This window comes from Nerophis ophidion, linkage group LG22 (genome assembly GCF_033978795.1).
Source record: "Nerophis ophidion isolate RoL-2023_Sa linkage group LG22, RoL_Noph_v1.0, whole genome shotgun sequence".
Classification (NCBI taxonomy): domain Eukaryota; kingdom Metazoa; phylum Chordata; class Actinopteri; order Syngnathiformes; family Syngnathidae; genus Nerophis; species Nerophis ophidion.
In genome coordinates this window covers 28,866,845-28,887,654 of record NC_084632.1, presented here as the reverse complement: position 1 = coordinate 28,887,654, position 20,810 = coordinate 28,866,845, and the positions used below count along the sequence as shown (strand labels likewise).

Genomic DNA, 20,810 nt, shown 5'->3' with positions numbered 1-20,810 from the left:
TGGATTCATGAACTTAATTTTAAACATTTCTTCACAAAAAAATTAATCTTTAACATCAATATTTATGGAACATGTCCACAAAAAAATCTAGTTGTCAACACTGAATATTGCATTGTTGTATTTTTTTTCCACAGTTTATGAACTTACATTCATATTGTGTTGAAGTATTATTCAATAAATCTATTTATAAAGGATTTTTGAATTGTTGCTACTTTTAGAATATTTAAAAAAAATCTCACGTACCCCTTGGCATACCTTCAAGTACCACAAGGGGTACGCGTACCCCCATTTGAGAACCACTGTACTATGGTATATTATCAATTTATTATTTATTTGTTCACTGTTATGTTACAGAGAACAAGGAAACAGGATTAAATTGGTATTGTATGAAAAGGGGTAAGATTAAATAAGCTCTGCTTCTTCCTACTCCTTTTCGGACGTGCTGTAATGAAACAACTGGGAATATGTGATTAATTGCATTGTATTGTATGCATGTTCGAAATAAACTGAACTGAACTGTACTGAAGAAATGTATTGTGGTTAAGCATGCTGAAAGTGTGCTCTGTGAGGCGCCGTTGTTGTGATGGCCAGTGAGTCTGGAATCATCTACAAATGCATGCGAGAAGACAGTATATGAAAATTCATGTTATAAGAAGTTTTATATAGGATATACAAAATTAACATATTTCCTATCAATAACGCCAAAAGAAGAAAAAAAACAGCAGACACCAAAACATATTGTTTGAATTTGTTTTAATCAGCCCCTTATTAAGTCATTTAGAAGCTATAAAATTATAAAATGACATTGCTTAATAGACAAAATGTCCATTAATTCTTATTTATGACATTCCAAAGATGTTGACAAACACACGCGGAGGACGAGGGATTCTCCATCCATCATTTGTCCCTACAGCGCAATCGCCTCCGTTCTCGCAGCTTTTTGTGCGTAACTATGCTAGTTTGTATGCATATTTTAATCCTGCTAAATTAAGTTGCAACACCGCAAACGCAGAGCAGTTTTTTTTTTTGTCCTGTCCAGCTACTCAGTAAAATCATATAGTTGATGTCGATGCCCATATTGGCTGTACAGATATACTTTACAATAGAGAAATGTGGGATATTCTCGTGTTGCCTTATTTGTACTTGACTTTTTGAAAAGGATTCATATTATTATTTTGGTGCAGTCAGGCCGGAGCAGGAGGGGAGACAAAGAGAGAAAAAAGGAAGACAGAGGGGGAAATTGCGGGGACGAGAAAAGGATAAGACAGAGATACAACAACAGAGCAACATCAGCAAATATGATATGTACAAATATGATGGTAAACGTGATAGCAAAGAAACAGTTAGTGACATAAATATTAATAATAAAGAAATGAGAATTAATGTATTATTACACTACAAATGGAGCTATACAAATACCAATAGAAATAGCACTTTTGATAATGAATAATAACAATAATTATGTTATCAACAATACAATTGTTTCAAATGCCACAATACATATATGTAATGATAACTGGAAATACAAAAGAAAGCAGATAAAGGGATGGGAAGAAAGAGAAGCCAACTATATTAACCTTGTAGATTGTTATGGTAACAATAGGTTAAGCATTGTCAGTGTGCCATGTGTTACCCAGTTTCCCCTAGGGCATGGGTGTCAAACTCTGGCCCGCGGGCCAAATCTGGCCCGCCCTGTAATTTAATTTGGCCCTTGAGGCAATATCAATTTAGCATTAGAGGTGGCCCCCCAGTGTAATACAGCGTCGGTGCCGCTGTAACACCGCATTCACTGCTAATACTCATACTTGCCAACCCTCCTAATTTTCCCGGTAGACTCCCGAAGTTCAGTGCTCCTCCCGAAAATCTCCCCGGGCAACCATTCTCCCGAATTTCTACCAATTTCCACCAGGACAACTATATTGGGGGCGTGCATTTAAGGCACTGCCTTTAGCGTTCTCTACAACCTGTCGTCACGTCCGCTTTGCCTCCATACTAACGGCGTGTCACATAATATTTGTGGCTTTTATACACACACACACTCGCACGCACAAGTGAATGCAAGCATACTTGGACAACAGCCATACAGGTCACACTGAGGGTGGCCGTATAAACAACTTTAGCACTGTTACAAATATGCGCCACACTATGAACCCACACCAAACAAAAATGACAAACACAGCAGAACAAATACCCAGAACACATTGCAGCACTAACTCTTCCGGGAAACTTTTAGCAAACTGACCAATAATTAACGTTTTATTCATGCATTTTCTCATTGATACATTTTTAATTATTATTATTATCATTTGAAACTGGATTTTGCATGTCACTAAAGTTATAAAAGCCTTGCTTGTTCAATATTTAATGCAAAACTTGTTTGGGTCCCTATTAAAAGATTAATTTGTTCAACCTTGGCCCGCGGCTTTGTTCCGTTTAGAATTTTGGCCCACTCTGTATTTGAATGTGACACCCCTGCCCTAGGGCAACAACGTTAATATATGTTTGATAAAAGGTGATTATATGCACGGGTGTATGTATGTATATGTACAATATGTAAATATGTATATTTGTCCATTGCTTTCCTCCTCTCCAAGGTTCTATGTGGGCCTACCGAGGATATCGTAGTGGTTTGTGTTGTGGTTTGTGCAGCCCTTTGAGACACTAGTGATTTAGGGCTATATAAGTAAACATTGATTGATTGATTGATTGTACAATGAATGTATATGTAGAGTATGTGTATATGTATGTTTCAGTGACGTGCGGTGAGGTTCATGGCTGGTGAGGCACTGACTTCATCACAGTCAGATTTACAAACTTATGAACCCTAAAGAGTATCTTATTCACCATTTGATTGGCAGCAGTTAACGGGTTATGTTTAAAAGCTCATACTAGCATTCTTCCCTGCTTGGCACTCAGCATTAAGGGTTGGAATTGGGGGTTAAATCACCAAAAATGATACCTGGGCGTGGTAACGCTGCTGCCCCCTGCCCCCCTCATCTCACTGGGGGTGAACAAGGGATGGGTCAAACGCAGAGGACAAATTTCACCACACCTAGTGTGTGTGACAATCATTGGTACTTTAACTTAACTTTAACTTTACACATAAAAACTGCAGCACACAAAAAAGCGCATTTAATAAAAAAAACGTTATTATAGTCTTACCTTTACTTATAAATGAAGTCCATGCGGCGTTCCTTTTGAACAAAAGCATCGATAACTTGTTTGTAGAAGTCTTCCTTATCTTTCTTCAGTTTTAAAAGTCTCTGTCTCGATGGAGGTCTTCCTTTAATTATTACCTCCTGCTTCGATTGAAAGTCCAGTTTAGAAAACTGTTTTAATTCTTCATGTTAAAAGGCTAGGCGAGAGGAAAAAATAAACGATTGCTGCTAACTGTTGCTGCTTGTTGTCACTTTTTCTGCAGCCGAGTAGTCGCAAGAATGATCTCTGGGATCAGTCGCGTCCTCTACCACCATGAGGCGGGATTACTGCGGGCCTCACCCAGTGCGTCTTCGCAGCCGTTTTATGATTGCCCAGCACAAAAATACGTTACACACATACAGTTGTAGACAAAATCCACTGTACATTATATACCTCAGCTAACTAAACTGTGGAAATGTATAATTTAGTGGCGCAGTGGGAAAGTGGCCGTGCGGAACCCGAGGGTCACCGGTTCAAATCCCACCTAGAACCAACCTCGTCACGTCCGTTGTGTCCTGAGCAAGACACTTCACCCTTGCTCCTGATGGTTGCTGGTTGGCGCCTTGCATGGCAGCTCCCTCCATCAGTGTGTGAATGGGTAAATGTGGAAGTAGTGTCAAAGCGCTTTGAGTACCTTGAAGGTAGAAAAGCGCTATACAAGTACAACCCATTTAACCCATTTAATATAGCAATGTGGTCTCACTGCACAGCAGCCAGCAGTTAGCCAAGTCATCGCGCAATCCATGGTGAGGCTCAACTGGCTGCTGACTCACCGCAAGTCTCTTCTCAGTATTTGAACGGCAATTGTAAAAAATCAGCGTTTTTGAATACAATTAATCTAAAACTGGTGAAGTTAAATGGAAAATAACTTCATAGTATAATCACTGGATACATATAACAATTTAATACATTTATTTTCTTTTTACATTTTTTTTCTTTCCATGATGGCTCGTGAGGCACTGCCTCACCTGCCTCCCCTGACTGCACGTCACTGGTATGTTTGTACAGTGAATGTATATGTAGAGTATGTGTATATGTATGTTTGTACAGTGAATGTATATGTAGAGTATGTGTATATGTATGTTCGTACAGTGAATGTGTATGTAGAGTATGTGTATATGTATGTTTGTACAGTGAATGTGTGGATGTACGAACTTTGAGTGTGTAGGTATGTACTGTATTTGTGTATGTATGTGGGAGCGCAGGTTCGTATGTGTGCGCATATGTATGTATATATGTATGAATAATTGTGTGTATGTGAGTATATACAGTATGTGTATCTGTGTGAACAATATAGTTGACTCACAGTATGTACTCAGAATAGTTTAAGGATGGATAAATCACATTGCATGTGTAAAATTATTATATTTGCATCTCTAACGCCAATTATTATGCGTGTTCTGATAATCAACCTATATTCTGCAAGTAAATGGATTCTGCTCTCTCTTTGATCCAGTCTTCTACGCACAAGCTTAGTAGATCAGCTTTGCGTACGCTATCAAGTTTGCACGTTTTAATACACACAATCTTTTAGTAGAGCAGGCCCAAAATTGTTCTGATACTGCTAAGTATATATATTTGTTTCCTTAAAAATAAGTGGCACCACTTTCTCTGACAAACACATTGTATGTGTCTTCTCCATTCGTGTATTTCATTCTCAGGCCTCACACACTGTCATGGACTCCAATAAAAGTATAGCCATGTTTGAGATCCCTCGTCTGAGTGCCCAACAAGGAGGACTTTGGGAGTGCAGGGTGTCGACCAACGGAGGCCAGGATTCCCGTAAATTCAATCTCACTATTAAAGGTCTGTATGAAAGAACTTCAAAATAACCATGTAAAGAGAGACGGTGACAGCGCAGGTTGTTTTTTGTTTTTCTCCTTTAGAACCACCTGTGCCAACCACTGCTCCCATACTGATGGAGAAGAGGAGTAAGCAGCTACTTGTGATGCCTATGGACTGCCACAGAGGAGACGGGCCCATTGTCTCCACCAGGCTCCTCTACAAGCCCGTTGTGAATACCGATTCTTGGTCCTCCATCATCGGTAAAAATATCATACATTATCTCTAGCATGTGTTGAGGAATTACGATTCATATTTATGTATTGTTATTATTTAGGATTTAATATATTGTATTTGTAACCTATGGCACCTAAGTGGGCTCGAGGAGGCTGCATAAAATGTAACATTTATGCACCGTTTCTACTCAAATGTCTAGTCTACAGTGATAAAGAGCCTATCACGCTGATGAACCTGGAGCCTTCAACACGGTACCATGTACGAGTCCAGCTGACTCGCCCTGGTGAGGGAGGAGAAGGGGCCCCTGGGCCGGAGGCCATAATGGAAACCGACTGTCCTGGTAAGACTCACACACATACTTGACTTAGACTGTTACGGTCTTGGTCAATGGGGGTTGACCCCAGGATGCAGAGACAGGAGACATGGTGGAATTACAAAAATTAAAACATTTAATTAGACAAAAAGAGATAACTAAGGGCGATGGGGCAGAAGCGCACACCATGAAACCTGGACAAAATAGGTTCCTCAGTGGTCGGCAGGAAAAAAGGCCAGGGTTTAGAACTCTACATTAAAACACTTTACGTCTAACAACCAAAAAGCTTTGAAAACGATGATGCTGTGTTCCAAATTTAAGTTATTTACTGAGATTGAGTGAGCCTATGGCTTTGCACTTTGTTTATTTTATATATATTTATATATATATATTTTTTTTGCATTCTATTTGAGTTACTTTGAATTTACAAGCCCCTGGCTCTGTTTTGTACAGTTTTTATACTGTTTTGTACTGTTTTTGTACTTACTTTGATTATTATTTTCAACTGTTTCTAAATGTTGAAATTTATAAATAAAGGTTTATGAAAAAAATAAATTAAAAACATGTAGAGTTAATCATGTGACTGCCTGGCTCCGTTTGATTAGTGAAACGGAGTCAAACGTCACCAGTGACTGCATTTGATTGGTGGAACGTACTCAAACGTCACCAGTGACTGCATTTGATTGGTGAAACGCAGGCATATGACAGATCCTACTTTGAAGGTCTGTCTGACAAACCAAAACAAACAAAACATGCATTAACAGATCTATAAAAATCGGTAGCGAGTAGCGGGCTGAATGTAGATAAATAGAGCGGAGTAAAAGTAGCGTTTCTTCTCTATAAATATGCTCAAGTAAAAGTAAAAGTATGTTGCATTAAAACTACTCTTAGAAGTACAATTCATCCCAAAAGTTACTCAAGTCGATTTAACGGAGTAAATGTAGCGCGTTACTACCCACCTCTGGTGATTATACAGCTGGATGGAGTGCGGAATGAAAGAGTTCTTGAATCAAACCCTGTGGGAACGGAGCTGAAGGAGCCTGTTGGCGTATGAGCTCCGTTGTCCCTCGATTGTCTGGTGGAGTGGGTGGGCATGATTGTCCATGATAGCGAGCAGTTTGTCCAGTGTCCTCCTGTCCCTCACTGACACAAACGCCTCCAACTGCGAGCCAGTAGTTTGACCGGCTTTCCGGATCAGTTTGTCAATCCAGTTTGAGTCCTTTTTGCTGGTGCTGCTCCCCCCACAAACCACTGCAAAGTTCGAGGTGCATGGTTGCAGATTGAAAGTCATACTTTGGCATACCATTTGACATTTTCATTGTTTTCTTTTTAACAAAATAATGAGAAAAAAAAATGAAAAAACTTAAAAATATTCATCATTTTAAACAGGAGAGCATGTGAGTGTTGTAGAAATCAAAGCTAGTATTGAGGGTTGTCAGATGTTTTTTATTAATGGATGATGATGATTTTATCATTTGGCCTTATCAACATCTGATGTAATCATAGTCTAGGGAGCACTGGTGGTAGAACTAATATAGTTTGCTGAAAAACAAACCTTTTGCAATAACAGGCTTGCATTCATAGTCAACAGCTTTGAGCCAATGTTATTGCTGTTAGTGTGTTCAGATTGTATTTAGATGCAACATTACAATTTGAATGGGACCCTTTTAAGGAAAACTGCAATTATTTGGGACTTTTGTCCATCATTCAAAAATTCCTTATGTTGGACAAGGACACACCATTTTCCCTATTATGTGCAAAACATGCCAACAACACTCAGTTTACATGCCTTGACCTGCATATTACCCAAGCTGCAGCAACATTATCATTGTAAGAGCTAACACAGAGGAACTACTTTTCTGGGGTAGTGACACATTGCCAGTAGCCAGCTACGAGCTAACAGCCTGAGTTTCTAATAACGTGGGATGGACCTGCTTTAAAATAAAGAAAAAAACAAAGCTTGAGCTGCTTTTGCTGCTGGTGTATTGCCTTTGAGTTAAGGAACGGGGATTCTTGGTTATAAATCATGCGTGTCACCTGTATAGTAGAACGTTGTGGCACCAAGCCGGGAAGTTGGTCAACTTTGAAAATCCACATGCTACCAACTTGATATCATATGGCTCTTAACTTGGCTTTCAACAACGGGAACGCAGCCTCAGACCATTGCCACATCGATAGGAAGCATTTTTTTATCAGAGGAGTGATGATTATTCCATCTTAAGGAGAGCACAAGTGCTGTCAGATACAGCCATCCCATTGGTCAGCTTTCCAGTGACAGCAGACATTGTAAGTCCCTGTTCTTGTTTGAAACGTTTAGGGCAGGGATGCCCACACTTTTTTTGCAGGCGAGCTACTTTTCAATTGACCAACTCGAGGGGATCTACCTCATTTATATATATATCATTTATATTTATTTATTTATGAAAGAGACATTTTTGTAAACAAGTTAAATGTGTTTAATGATAATACAGGCATGTGTAACACATATAGATGTTTTTCTTTCACGAAGACAATAATATAAGTTGGTGTATTACCTGATTCTGATGACTTGCATTCATTGGAAACAGACAGTAATGATGACAACGCCCACATTTTCAAATGGAGGAGAAAAAAAGTTGTCCTTTCTGTACAATACCACATGAAAGTTGTTGGTTTTTGGCATCTAATTCATCCAGCTTCCATACACTCTACAAGAAAAACATTGGCGGCAAATTCCTTAGCTTGCTTGATTGACATTCACTGCACCCGAGGGTCTTGTGAGATGACGCTGGCTGCTGCCAGTTCATTATTATGAAAAAATGACAGAGAGGAAGGCGAGAAACACTTTTTATTTCAACAGACTTTCGCGCCGTCCCTTCCGTCAAAACTCTAAAGGCCGACTGCACATTTCCTATCTTCACAATAAAAGCCCTGCTTCATGCTGCCTGCGCTAACAAAATAAGAGTCTCGGAAAGCTGGCGTGCACATCACTTGTGCACGCCAGCTTTCTGAGGGATCGCTTGTGCACGCCAGTTTTCCGAGACTCTGTATTTAGTTAGCGCAGGCAGCATGAAGCAGGGCTTTTATTGTGAAGATAGGAAATGTGCAGTCGGCCTTTAGAGTTTTGACGGAAGGTACGGCGCGAGAGTCTGTTGAAATAAAAAGTGTTTCTCGCCTTCCTCTCGGTCATTTTTAATAATAATGATCTTGCAGCAGCCAGCGTCATCTCACAAGACCCTCCGGTACCATTAATGTCATTTAAGTGACGTCTTGGTGAAGATTGATGATCACTAATTTTTAGGTCTATTTTTTTTAAAAGCCTGGCTGGAGATCGACTGACACACCCCCCGCGGTCGACTGGTAGCTCGCGATCGACGTAATGGGCACCCCTGGTTTAGGGTATGATTTATTAAACGTTAGCGTGTACTAAAACATGTGCAATCCATTTGGCGGTTTTGTCTTCATTAATTTGCTAAATATATGCTGAACGCCGACAATACTTGAAGGAGAAAATGCAAATAGAATTATTTAGCGCTTGCAATGTGATTTATCAACACTTATCACTATTTTTGGTCACACTATTTTGCGTTTTATATAGCATTTTATATAGCATGTATCAGAAGAAAAGGACGTACAAACTGACAGTTCCACACTCAGGTGCAAGTTCAGTGCTCGTGCTGCATAGACAGACGATGGACAGACGAGAATCTTCCGTCCTACTGTACGTGTATGTGTCAAAATATTGGACAGTCAGAAATAAAACATATTAGACATATTGTCTATTCAGCAACATCATTTTATAATGTTAAAGCTATTAGAGGACTTAAAAGGATATTTCTGTTTGGGTTAACTCTGGGTATACTCCGGCTTCTTCCCACCTCTAAAGACATGCACCTGGGGATAGGTTGATAGGCAACACTAAATTGACCCTAGTGTGTGATTGTTAGTGTGAATGTTTTATGTCTATCTGTGTTGGCCCTGCGATGAGGTGGTGACTTGTGCAGGGTGTACGCCGCCTTCCGGATAAGCTCCAGCACCCTTGAGACCCCAAAAGGGACAAGCAATAGAAAACTGATGGAAAATTTAGGCAGAACTTGTAAAAAATGTACAGAAACACCAACTGGAGCCATGACCAGCAAGCTACTTTTAGCAAGGATAGCATGTTTTAAACACAAATACAATGAAACATATTTTACATACCGTAAGCTGATGGGCCAGGACTTGCATATTTAAAACAAAAAAATTCAATTCAAATGTACGACTGTTTTTCTCTTGGCGTAGACAGATGAAAGAAAAGAAGAAGAGCCCAAGCTAAAAAGAACATTTTGTGCATCTTCAAGGTGAACAAACAAGCGTCGCATCTGTCTTACATCACTTCCAGCAACGTCATGGGGTGATGACGACGTAGCGAGAATCGAACAGCGTTTTTTAACACTTCTCCAAAGCACTTAGTTCTAAGGGCCCACAGCAAGGGTTTATAGGAAATGGGGAAATACAAATTTGGATCTAGCCTAACAGTAATAGTACTAAGATGATTATAGAACTCATTGAATGGTACGTGGAATCAATGTTCTCAATAGTGACTTCATATTCCTCCTTTCTTAAGAGCCTTGTTCAAAAAAAGTGATGCCGAGTGATCGTAGGACAAAGGTCCTGGAGAAGCAAGGACTGCGAAAATGTGAAAAAGACTATTCTCTGGTCTGATGAAACCAAGGTTCAACCCAAACCAGGGTCTGCTCAGGAACAACTTGTCCCGTCTTTTTAGAATTGCCAACTATTTCTTGGTTGTCAGTTTCCAAAGCATGTCTATTTAATGAAATTGGACTCAGACAAACTCCTATTCCAGTGTCCCAAGTAACGAGAATTTTTTTTTGTTGAGGAAATCTTCTTAGCTTAAAGGCCTACTGAAATGAGATTTTCTTATTTAAACGGGGATAGCAGGTCCATTCTATGTGTCATACTTGATCATTTCGCGATATAGCCAAATTTTTGCTGAAAGGATTTAATAGAGAACATCCACGATAAAGTTCGCAACTTTTGGTCGCTAACAGAAATGCCCGACCTCTACCGGAAGTCGCAGACGATAACGTCACATGTTTGATGGTTCCTCACATATTCACATTGTTTTTAATGGGAGCCTCCAACAAAAAGAGCTATTCGGACCGAGAAAGCGACATATTCCCCATTAATTTGAGCGAGTATGAAAGATTTGTGTTTGAGGATATTGATAGCGACGGACTAGAATTTTTTTTTTTTTTAAAGTTAAAAAAATAAATAAAACGCGATTGGGACGGATTCCGATGTTTTTAGACACATTTAGTAGGATAATTCTGGAAAATCCCTTATCTTTCTATTGTGTTGCTAGTGTTTTAGTGAGTTAAATAGTACCTGATAGTCAGAAGGGTGTGTCCACGGGTGTCTTGACGCGCAGTGTCTCAGGGGAGTCGACGGCAGCTATGGACAGCACAAGCTCAGCTTTTCTCCGGTAATAAGTAACTTTTTAACCTCAATTTTCTCACCGAAAACTGCTGGTTGACATTTGGTCGGGATCCATGTTCGCTTGACCGCTGTGATCCATAGTAAAGCTTCACCTCTGGGAATTTTAAACAAGGAATCACAGTGTGTTTGTGTGGCTAAAGGCTAAAGCTTACCAACTCCATCTTTCTACTTTGACTTCTCCAATATTAATTGAACAAATTGCAAAAGATTCAGCAACACAGTTCTTCAAAATACTGTGTAATTATGCCGTTAAAGCAGACGACTTTTAGCTGTGTGTGTGCGCAGCGCTCATACTTCCTAAAACCCGTGATGTCTTGCGTACACGTCATCATTACACGACGTTTTCAAGACGAAACTCCCGGCAAATTTCAAATTGAAATTTAGTAAACTAAAAAGGCCGTGTTGGCATGTGTTGCAATGTTAATATTTCATCATTGATATATAAACTATCAGACTGCGTGGTGGGTAGTAGTGGGTTTCAGTAGGATTTTAATGCTGCTTAAATGTTTGAATACTTGTGGACTGCCTCATGTCTTAGTCGAGATTAAAGATCACAATTTTACTCAATTAGCGGACATTCACTCCGAGCTGTTCGGCCCCCCTCAGCTCACTCTGTGTTCTCTGTCACTGCAGAGCCCACATTTCGACCCGAGATTGACATCAGCTTGGTGGAAGGTCGCAACGTCACCGTGCGATGGCGACTTCCCAGCAACAGTGACATTAATGCCGTCACAGCCAGTGGCTTTTTAGTGCAGCTCTTCGGGCCACCGCCGCGCAGTGAGAAACTACTGGAGGCTATCACCATGTTAAATGTTCTGTCCAAAAAGTTCCACAACTTGGAGTACCAGCAGGACTACACGGTGGTGGTGCGCCTCATCAACTGCGGCAGCCAGGGGCCCCCGTCAAAGCCCTACCACGTCCGCATCAACAGCCAGGGTAACTATAGAAACCCAAGCTAGATTGGACAAAGATAAAGAAAAGTTCACAAAAGAACAGAGGCTGGTTAAAAATAAATGCTTAGATTATAAGTATGACAGATGCTTGCTGGTTGCGTGTAGACTCCCTCCACCCGCAAACCTCATGTGAGTAAAGCACACGTTTAATAGTTGAATGGCAGAATGAGCCCTGACAGATTTGAACTGAAGCATTGTTTCAAGTTCAAAACCCGGTCCGTCCATGATTTTGCGGACTAACATGACTGAATTCACGGCAGCTTTTTCAGAATGTTGCAATTTTGTTGATTTTACAAATTTGTTATCAAGAATTTCAGTGTTCCTTGTAACTCCATCCTTAAAAAGCACAGGATCGCAACAAAAATTGGAAAGCAAATACTAAATTGATGTTTTACTCGATTTATACCACACATACCTAAAAGTAGACACCATGGGCCTGATTTACTACAAATACCTCTTGCTAAACAGCGTGTGCAATCTATAAAATAGCGTGTGCTATTAGTGGGCATGTGTGCGATCTATGAAATGCAATTGAAAAATGGCACAGACCACCTTATTTAAATGAATATTTTGCGTGTACTATAGACACTCTCATTTATTGCACATTCATGTTACCTGCGTCTGCTGTTTTCAGACAAGCAGGAGACATTCAACACTTTTTATGGGCATTTTAGAAGCAGCTAGTGCAGTGCATCAACATTGACACAGAATTTTCTTTTTTTTTTCCACCCCTGGGAGGAGGCAGCATGTACTACTGTGCTCAAGACACACAGAATGCATACTTCAATAATAAGTTCTTATTATATAGGATGTATGTTAGTAATATAAATTCCATGTGGAATAAAAAAATGTCATTAAAAAATATTAAATGACAGGAAAACTAGAGATGTCCCATAAAATCGGACCGCCAATATAATCAGCCGATAAATGCTTAAAAATGTAATATCGGAAATTATCGGTATCGGTTTAAAAATTATCGGGATCGGTTTCAAAAAGTAAAATGTATTACTTTTTACAATGCTGCTGTGTACTAGGACGTAGGGAGAAGTACAAAGCACAAATAAACCTTAAAGGTACCGCCTTTGCGTGCCGGGGCAGTCACGTAATATCTATGGTTTTTCACTCACACGTGAATGCCACGCATACTTGGTCAACAGCCTCACAGGTCACACTGAGGGTGGCCGTATAAACAACTTAAACACTGTTACAAATATGCGCCACACTGGGAACCCACACCAAACAAAAATGACAAACACATTTCGGGACAACATCCGCACCATAACATAACATAAACACAACAGAACATATACCCAGAAACCCTTGCAGCACTAACTCTTCCAGGACGCTACAATTTACACCACAGATTCCACCCCCACTACCTTCTGCCCCCCTACCTCAACCCCGCCAACCTCAACTTCCTCATGCTCTCTCAGGGAGAGCATGTCCCAAATTCCAAGCTGCTGTTTTGAGGCATGTTAAAAAAAATAATGCACTTTGTGACTTCAATAATAAATATGGCAGTGCCATGTTGGCATTTGTTTCCATAACTTGAGTTAATTTATTGTAGAAAACCTTGTTACATTGTTTAATGCATCCATCGGGGCTTCACAACAAAATTAGGCATAATAATGTGTTAATCCCACGACTGTATATATCACTATTGGTTGATAGCGGTATCGGTAATTAAGAGTTGGACAATATTGGATATCGGCAAAAATGCCATCATCGGACAACTCTAACCAAAAACCAATAATTTAATTGGTGTTAAATCAGCTCCTTGAGTCATCAAGTAGATATGAAATTATAAAAGGATGTTACTGAATGTGTTTAATATATTTTTTCATTTTATTTCCGACAGTCCAAATAAGTTGAAGTGTACACGTCGGACAGATGATTCTTTTAAATACCAAAATAGTGCTGACAAAACAGTGATTAGCATTAATTAATCACATTGTGTGTGCTGTATAATATATTTGCATCTTCTCCTTGTAGTATTGTGGGGTTTTTGATGATCACCATATATTCTGCATATTAATGAAGACCGAGAAGCAAAATGGATTGCACGCCTTATTCTGCAACATAAGGAATCCATTCCACTTTGCACACATTTAATAGATCAGCTTTGTGTGCACGTGTTTTAGTACACGCAAACCTATTTAAATCAGGCCCTGGAATAAATGGCAGTAAAATCAAGTAAAAGTTGCAGACACATGTGAGAGACATTAAGCTGTAATTTTTGATGGTAAAGAGACGAAGAAAGATTATCATTAAAGGTCAACATCTGGGTCATATCAATACTTTGTCTACTTTGTCTAAACACATGTAAACTATAGTAAACTAGGAAGTGAGGATGTTGATTTGTTGCTAAATCTGCATATACTACATTACCCATAGGGTTTAGCACTGTAAACGAAAATTATGCTGACTAAAAACCAAAATATATGAGAAATTTGCATCATTTTATAAAGTTGCAAAGCCATGCAAAATTTCCAGGGACTTTCATAGAAAAAACGATCACTCATGGTCGCCATTTGCCTCTCACACTGCAAAAACTGAGATCTAAGTAAGATTAAATATCTCAAATAAGGGTGATATTTGCTTATTTTCTGTCTAAGAGGATAATTCTTCTCACGAAGCAGATTTTATGTTAGAGTGTTTTACTTGTTTTAAGTGTTTTGGTCCTTCATTATCTCAGTAAGATATTAGAACTTGTTGCTGAGATTTCATGACCTTTATTGAATAAAACATGCTTGAAAGTAGAATATCAACTGTTGCAAAGCTGTTTCATCAACACTCACAAGTATAAAACTACTTTTTTTAAAGTAATAATTTCTTATTTCAAGCATGAAATAAGAAGCGCATATCATTATGTCAAGATAATGGCACTAGCATTTACTTAATTTAAGAATATTTTTCAACATATAGAGCAAAAAGGTTGCTTTTTTTTCTATCAAGAAAAGTGCACTTGTTATTAATGAGAATATACTTATTTTAAGGTATTTTGGGGTTCATTGAGGTTAGCAAATTTTACTTGTTTTGGAAAGTCTTGACAAGCCAAATTTTCTTGTTCTATTGGCAGATAATTTTGCTTCATTCCAATAATATATCCCTCATTTTTGTATTTTTTTTTCTTTTTTTTGAACACTGACTTTTTGCAGTGCAGTAATCATCATGTGTTCCTCTCTCAGGCCCATCACCCCCGCGCAATGTCCTTACTCTGCCCCTGTCCGTGTCGGCCATCCAAGTGAAGTGGCAGCCCCCCGAGGATGTGAACGGAGGCGTCATGAAATATGTGATTGAGTACCAGCCAGTCGGCCAGGGGAGCCCGCACCTTTGGGTGGACACAGACGATGGAAACAAGACCGCCAAAGATGTGACGGCGCTCAACAGCAGCACACTCTACCAGTTCAGAGTGAGGGCTTTCTCCAAAGTACCAGGAGAGTGGAGCAAGTTTGTTCAAGAGATGACATCAGGGGATGGTAAGATTTCACACCCAATGACACCTGTGCAATCTAATAAAATACACGTCAAGATAAAATACGCCATTTCTCAGTTTTGACACTGTGAGGGATAGAGTTTCAAATTTTCAATAAAACCTACTTGTTTATTGATTCACATTTGAACCAATACAATACCAATTCCCTGTACTTCGCAGTTAATACTGGTGCTCAATGATACCATTTTTTAAATTATTTTGTGACAATTCATAGGTTAGTAAATAGTAATTGTTTAATATTGTGAAATCCAATTTTTTTTCAACATTTAACAGTGAGCTTATAATGATAATTGTACTGTCCAGTTGTAGATACTACTAAATGTATTGTATATCAATCAATCAATCATCCATCCATCCATTTTCTACCGCTTATTCTCTTTGGAGTTGCGGGGGGCGCTGGTGCCTATCTCAGCTACAATCAAACGGAAGGCGGTTTACACTCTGGACAAGTCGCCATCTCATCGCAGGGCCAACACAGATAGACAGACAACATTCACACTCACATTCACACACTAGGGCCAATTTAGTGTTGCCAATCAACCTATCCCCAGGTGCATGTCTTTGGAAGTGGGAGGAAGCCGGAGTACCCAGAGGGAACCCACATTCACGGGGAGAACATGCAAACTCCACACAGAAAGATCCCGAGCCCGGGATTGAACCCTGACTACTCAGGACCTTCGTATTGTGAGGCAGACGCACTAACCCCTCTTCCACCGGGAAGCCATCAATCAATGTTTATTCATATAGCCCTAAATCACAAGTGTCTCAAAGGGCTGCACAAGCCACGACATCCGCTGTACAGAGCCCACATAAAGGCAAGGAAAAACTCACCCCAGTGGGAGGTCGATGAGAATGATTATAAGAAACCTTGGAGAGGACTCCCCCCAAAGCAATGGCTATACCAGGGGTGTCAAACATACGGCCCGAAGGCCGGATCCGGCCACGAACAGGCTTTATCCGGCCCGCCGGATGAGTTGGCTAAGTATAAAAATGTACCTGAAATTTTTGAATGAAAATAACTGCTGTTCTAAATGTGTCATGATAGCAATTATTTGTATCTTTGTAGATGATGCTACATATGTACAAAATAAACCACATGATGTTAGAGGAAAATGATCAAACTACATAAATAACATACTGTAATTTGATTTTGATTTCTTTTCTTTTATCTTGATGGATTGAAAATTAACACCAATGTGTTGACTGATGAATATTATCAAATAATTTATTCAGACAATATAAATAACGACAAAGATAGAATATTATTAATCGCAACATGTAAGTGTAAAAAAAAACAACAACATTATGAGTTGTACAATTTCAGAATGTGCTTAATGAATAAAAAACAAATGAAACAATCTGAAGTTTTCTTTATTTTTAAGTTATCGTGCTGTGATTTTACCAGTCCGGCCCACTTGGGAGTAGATTTTTCTCCATGTGGCCCCCGATCTAAAATGAGTTTGACACCCCTGGTATATACTGCAAAATGATAACAGAATCATCTGCAATGCACTAAAACAAACAGACACACCTACAAAGGTTATAGTGCCTTAATAGACATTAATAGAATAGAATAGAATGAGTGGAATGCGTTTTATTGTCACTATGTGCATGCACAATAAGGTTAAAAAGCAGCTCCTTATTCAAAAGAAAAAACAGGACAGATAATACAAAAAAAGGAAAATTAAGATACATTTTAAAAACAGTGCATTTAGATGTAAAAAAATGAATAAGGAATAACAGCTGTATTGTTCTGACTATATACTGTACATGTGGAAAAAGGTAGTATGTGTGGGTTATTGCACATTCATTAATATATTTAAAAAAAAAAACATTGCCCTAATGAATTATTTCACTGTAATGATAAGTGGATATTGGACAATGAGAGTTATACAGTATACACAGCTTTATACACACACACACACATATGTATACAACATGTTTTGCATATTTGAAAAAAAAAAGTACTTGCCCTTTTATGACACACAACTCAGTGAGAATCTAAAACATTTCTCTGGGAGTGTAGAGAGAAAATAAAAATGAACACTGACATGCACTATTAGAGGTTTTGCCTTTTGTGGGACGTGGATGCCAGAAAAAATGGAGCAGGATCATTCAATCTGTGCCATTTGCTACAATACAATGTATCAATACATGATGAAATTAACTGAAATGTAATTTTATTTTAAAAAATGCACTAATACATAAATAAAAATCAAAAGATCAATTTAAACTTGAATAAACAACAACAATTACACTTTACAGTGATGACATATAATAAAATGTTCAAAAATATTTTCTTTACATATTTGTGATAGTCTTTATCAACTAAGGAACACATATTACTTTATTGAACAACAACTAAAATAAATAATCAGATATATGCATGTGGTTACCAAGATGAAACATACTCCCTCTTGAATAACCTTACTGTACTTGTGGCCAGTTTTGTGTTTTTCAAATATTTGACAGGAGGACCACACACACAGAAGCTTCCAGAGAGATTTAGTCAGGATAATATGTCACAGTCCATTTATCTCTTCTGCCTAAAAAACATATCCTCCCTGTTTTTCTCCCCATGTCCACGTTCTTCTCTTTTGCCAAACAAAAAAAGGCTCGGAGAGTTTAACGCCGACCACCCAGGGTGTGGCTCGGAGGCCTGCTGGGGACAACTATCAGCTGCTGGTGGCCGTGGTTGGATCCGTGACCGTCACCTGTGTGACCATTCTGCTGGCACTGCTCGCTTTCTTTTTCATCCGCAAAACCGTACTGAGTCGACGACGCACATTCACCTACCAGTCTGGATCGGTAAGGGACTGACTATATATTTGGGAAAGTTTTCAAAACCTTTTCTGAGATCCTTCCGAAAACCAGCGTCAGTGTTGTTTTTTGTTTGCATAATTCTTCTGTCGGAGTTACAAATGATGTAGAACACCAACGTCCACTGCAGAGTGTTTGTTCCAGGGACTAGGGATGCAACAAATATCCGGATTTACTATTAAATGGTCAAATACATGGGTTGGGAACCTATGGCTCTCGAGCCAAATGTGGCTCTTTTGATGACTGGTTCTGGCTCTCAGATAAATCTTAGCTGACACGATAATATATGAACATATCCGCTGGTAATCTGTCAGGTTCAAACACTGATGACATCTATTACACAGACGAGAAGCAAGGAATCATGCAGGGACATAGTTCAATTTGGCTGAATGAGGAGACACGTGTTTTGGGCTGTATTCTAGTTACAGATCCAAACTTCGTTCTAAAAGTCCAGCCCACGTGCTTCCTCTATTTATCTGGGAGGTCCCTGTTTACATCACTGAAGCTGTCGCTGAAGGAAGGGGGTAATCTCGACAACTCCAGTTAGACACAATATATGATTATATAAAAAAGCAAATGTGTTGACGCTGGTGATATCACCTTGTCTCAGCTCTGTCTGCGTCTTGGCAGTCCGCAGGCTGTTCCTGGACACAGACACTGATACTAGCCTAGCTGGCAATCTTTTGGATTGCCAGCTTTGCACAGACAAAGAAAAATACCACTTCAGCACAATTGATAATAATTATAGCAACGGCCCTTAAGCATAAAAGTTGTGTGATAATATAAATAATTATTCTAACATAATCACAGTGTTAAAAATAACATTCAAAATATAAAACATTCTCATGCATTTTAATACATCCAACCATTTTCTAGCATAGCTGTTCAAGAAGTCGCATTAATGGTAAGACGTATTTCATTTATTATTGGTTAGCTTCAGAATAAAAATCTTATTAAAAAGAATAAGAGACTTATTATGCTTTAAAAATGTTGGTCTTACTTAAAAATGCACGCATTTTGTTGTATTCAGTGTTAAAGAATATTATATGGGTCTCACTGAAATACTCAGCCAAAAAAGTTCCTGACCCCTGGTCTAATTCATCCAATATGGTGCAGCATTAAACGCCAAAGTAAATGTAAATGAAAATATTCACAGCGCTTCACGCTTTCCACATTTTATGTTACAGCCTTTTTCCAAAATGGAATACATGTGTCTTTCTTCTTAACATTTTATAGACAATAGCTCATAATGACAATGTGAAAACATTTTGTTTTGTTTTTTATAAAAATGTTTGCAAGTGTATTATAAAAACAAAAACACGTGTACATAAGTAGTTACAGCCTTTGGCCAAGCCGTTGTTGATGCTCTTGTGACAGCAAGTACAGCCGCAAGTCTTTTCAAATACGATGCCACAAGCTTGGCACACCTATTTTGGGGCAGTTTCGCCCAGTCCTCTTTGCATTACCTCTCAAGGTCCATCAGGTTGGATGGGAAGCATTGGTTTTTATCCAGGATGTCTCTGTACATTGCTGCATTCATCTTAGCCTAGTCAGGAAGGGGACCAAGAACCCAATGGTATATAAGCATTCCTCTGTGGAGAAAGGAGAACTTTTCAGAAGGACAACCATCTCTGCAGCAATCCACCAATCAGGCCTGTATGGTAGAGTGGCCAGACGGAAGCCATTTCTTACTAAAAAGTTTGCCAAAATGTACCTGAAAGACAATGAGACCATGAGAAACAAAACGATTTGGTCTGATGAGACAAAGATTGAACTCTTTGGCGTGAATGCCAGGTATCATGTTTGGAGGAAACCAGGTCCCGCTCATCACCAGGCAAATACCATCCCTACAGTGAAGCATGGTGGTGGCAGCATCATGGTGTGGGGTTGTTTTTCAGCCGAAAGAACTGGGAGATCAGTCAGGATAGAGGGGAAGATGAATGCAGCAATGAATAGAGACATCCTGAATGAAAACCAATGATTTCCATCCAACCTAATGGAGCTTGAGCGGTGCTACAAAGAAGAATGGGGGCAAAACTCCTCAAATATAGGTGTGCCAATCCTCTGGCATCATATTCAAAAAGACTTGAGGCTGTAATTGCTGCCAAAGGTGCATCAACAAAGAATTGACCAAATGCTGTAAATACATGTGTTTTTTTTATTGTTTAAAAAAAAAATCCAAATTGCATTGTAGGGTATTGTCTGAAGAATCTTGAGGACGTAAATAAATGTAGTCGATTTTGTAATGGGGCGGTATAGCTCAGTTGGTAGAGCGGCCGTGCCAGCAACTTGAGGGTTGCAAGTTCGATCCCCGCTTCCGCCTGTCATGACTGTTAATCTGGGTTTATGTTTGATTATGTTATGTTTTGTTTTTGGATTCTTGTTTCACGTTTTTGCACTTCCTGGTTTTGTTGGTTTCCATAGTTACTCATTAGTTTCCACCTGGTCTCCTAGTCATGCCTCTGCCCTAAGCCCCACACCTGTTTCTCATCATCATAGTCACTATTTAAGTCATTTTTTTCTGTTCCTCGGC

At 39.2% G+C, this 20,810-nt stretch overlaps 1 protein-coding gene across 2 annotated transcripts in view; it reads left to right on the top strand.

Moving 5' to 3' along the window:
- tie1 (tyrosine kinase with immunoglobulin-like and EGF-like domains 1) overlaps positions 1-20,810 on the top strand; it is a 66,758-nt gene that overhangs the window by 30,694 nt on the left and 15,254 nt on the right. Inside the window, exons 9-14 of one of the 2 annotated variants that reach the window (XM_061883653.1) lie at positions 4,860-5,004; positions 5,085-5,243; positions 5,417-5,557; positions 11,642-11,944; positions 15,150-15,440; positions 18,072-18,265. In XM_061883653.1, coding sequence (XP_061739637.1) covers positions 4,860-5,004; positions 5,085-5,243; positions 5,417-5,557; positions 11,642-11,944; positions 15,150-15,440; positions 18,072-18,265 — 1,233 coding nt within the window. The remainder of the gene's footprint in view (positions 1-4,859; positions 5,005-5,084; positions 5,244-5,416; positions 5,558-11,641; positions 11,945-15,149; positions 15,441-18,071; positions 18,266-20,810) is intronic. The other variant, XM_061883654.1, reaches the window with a different exon arrangement.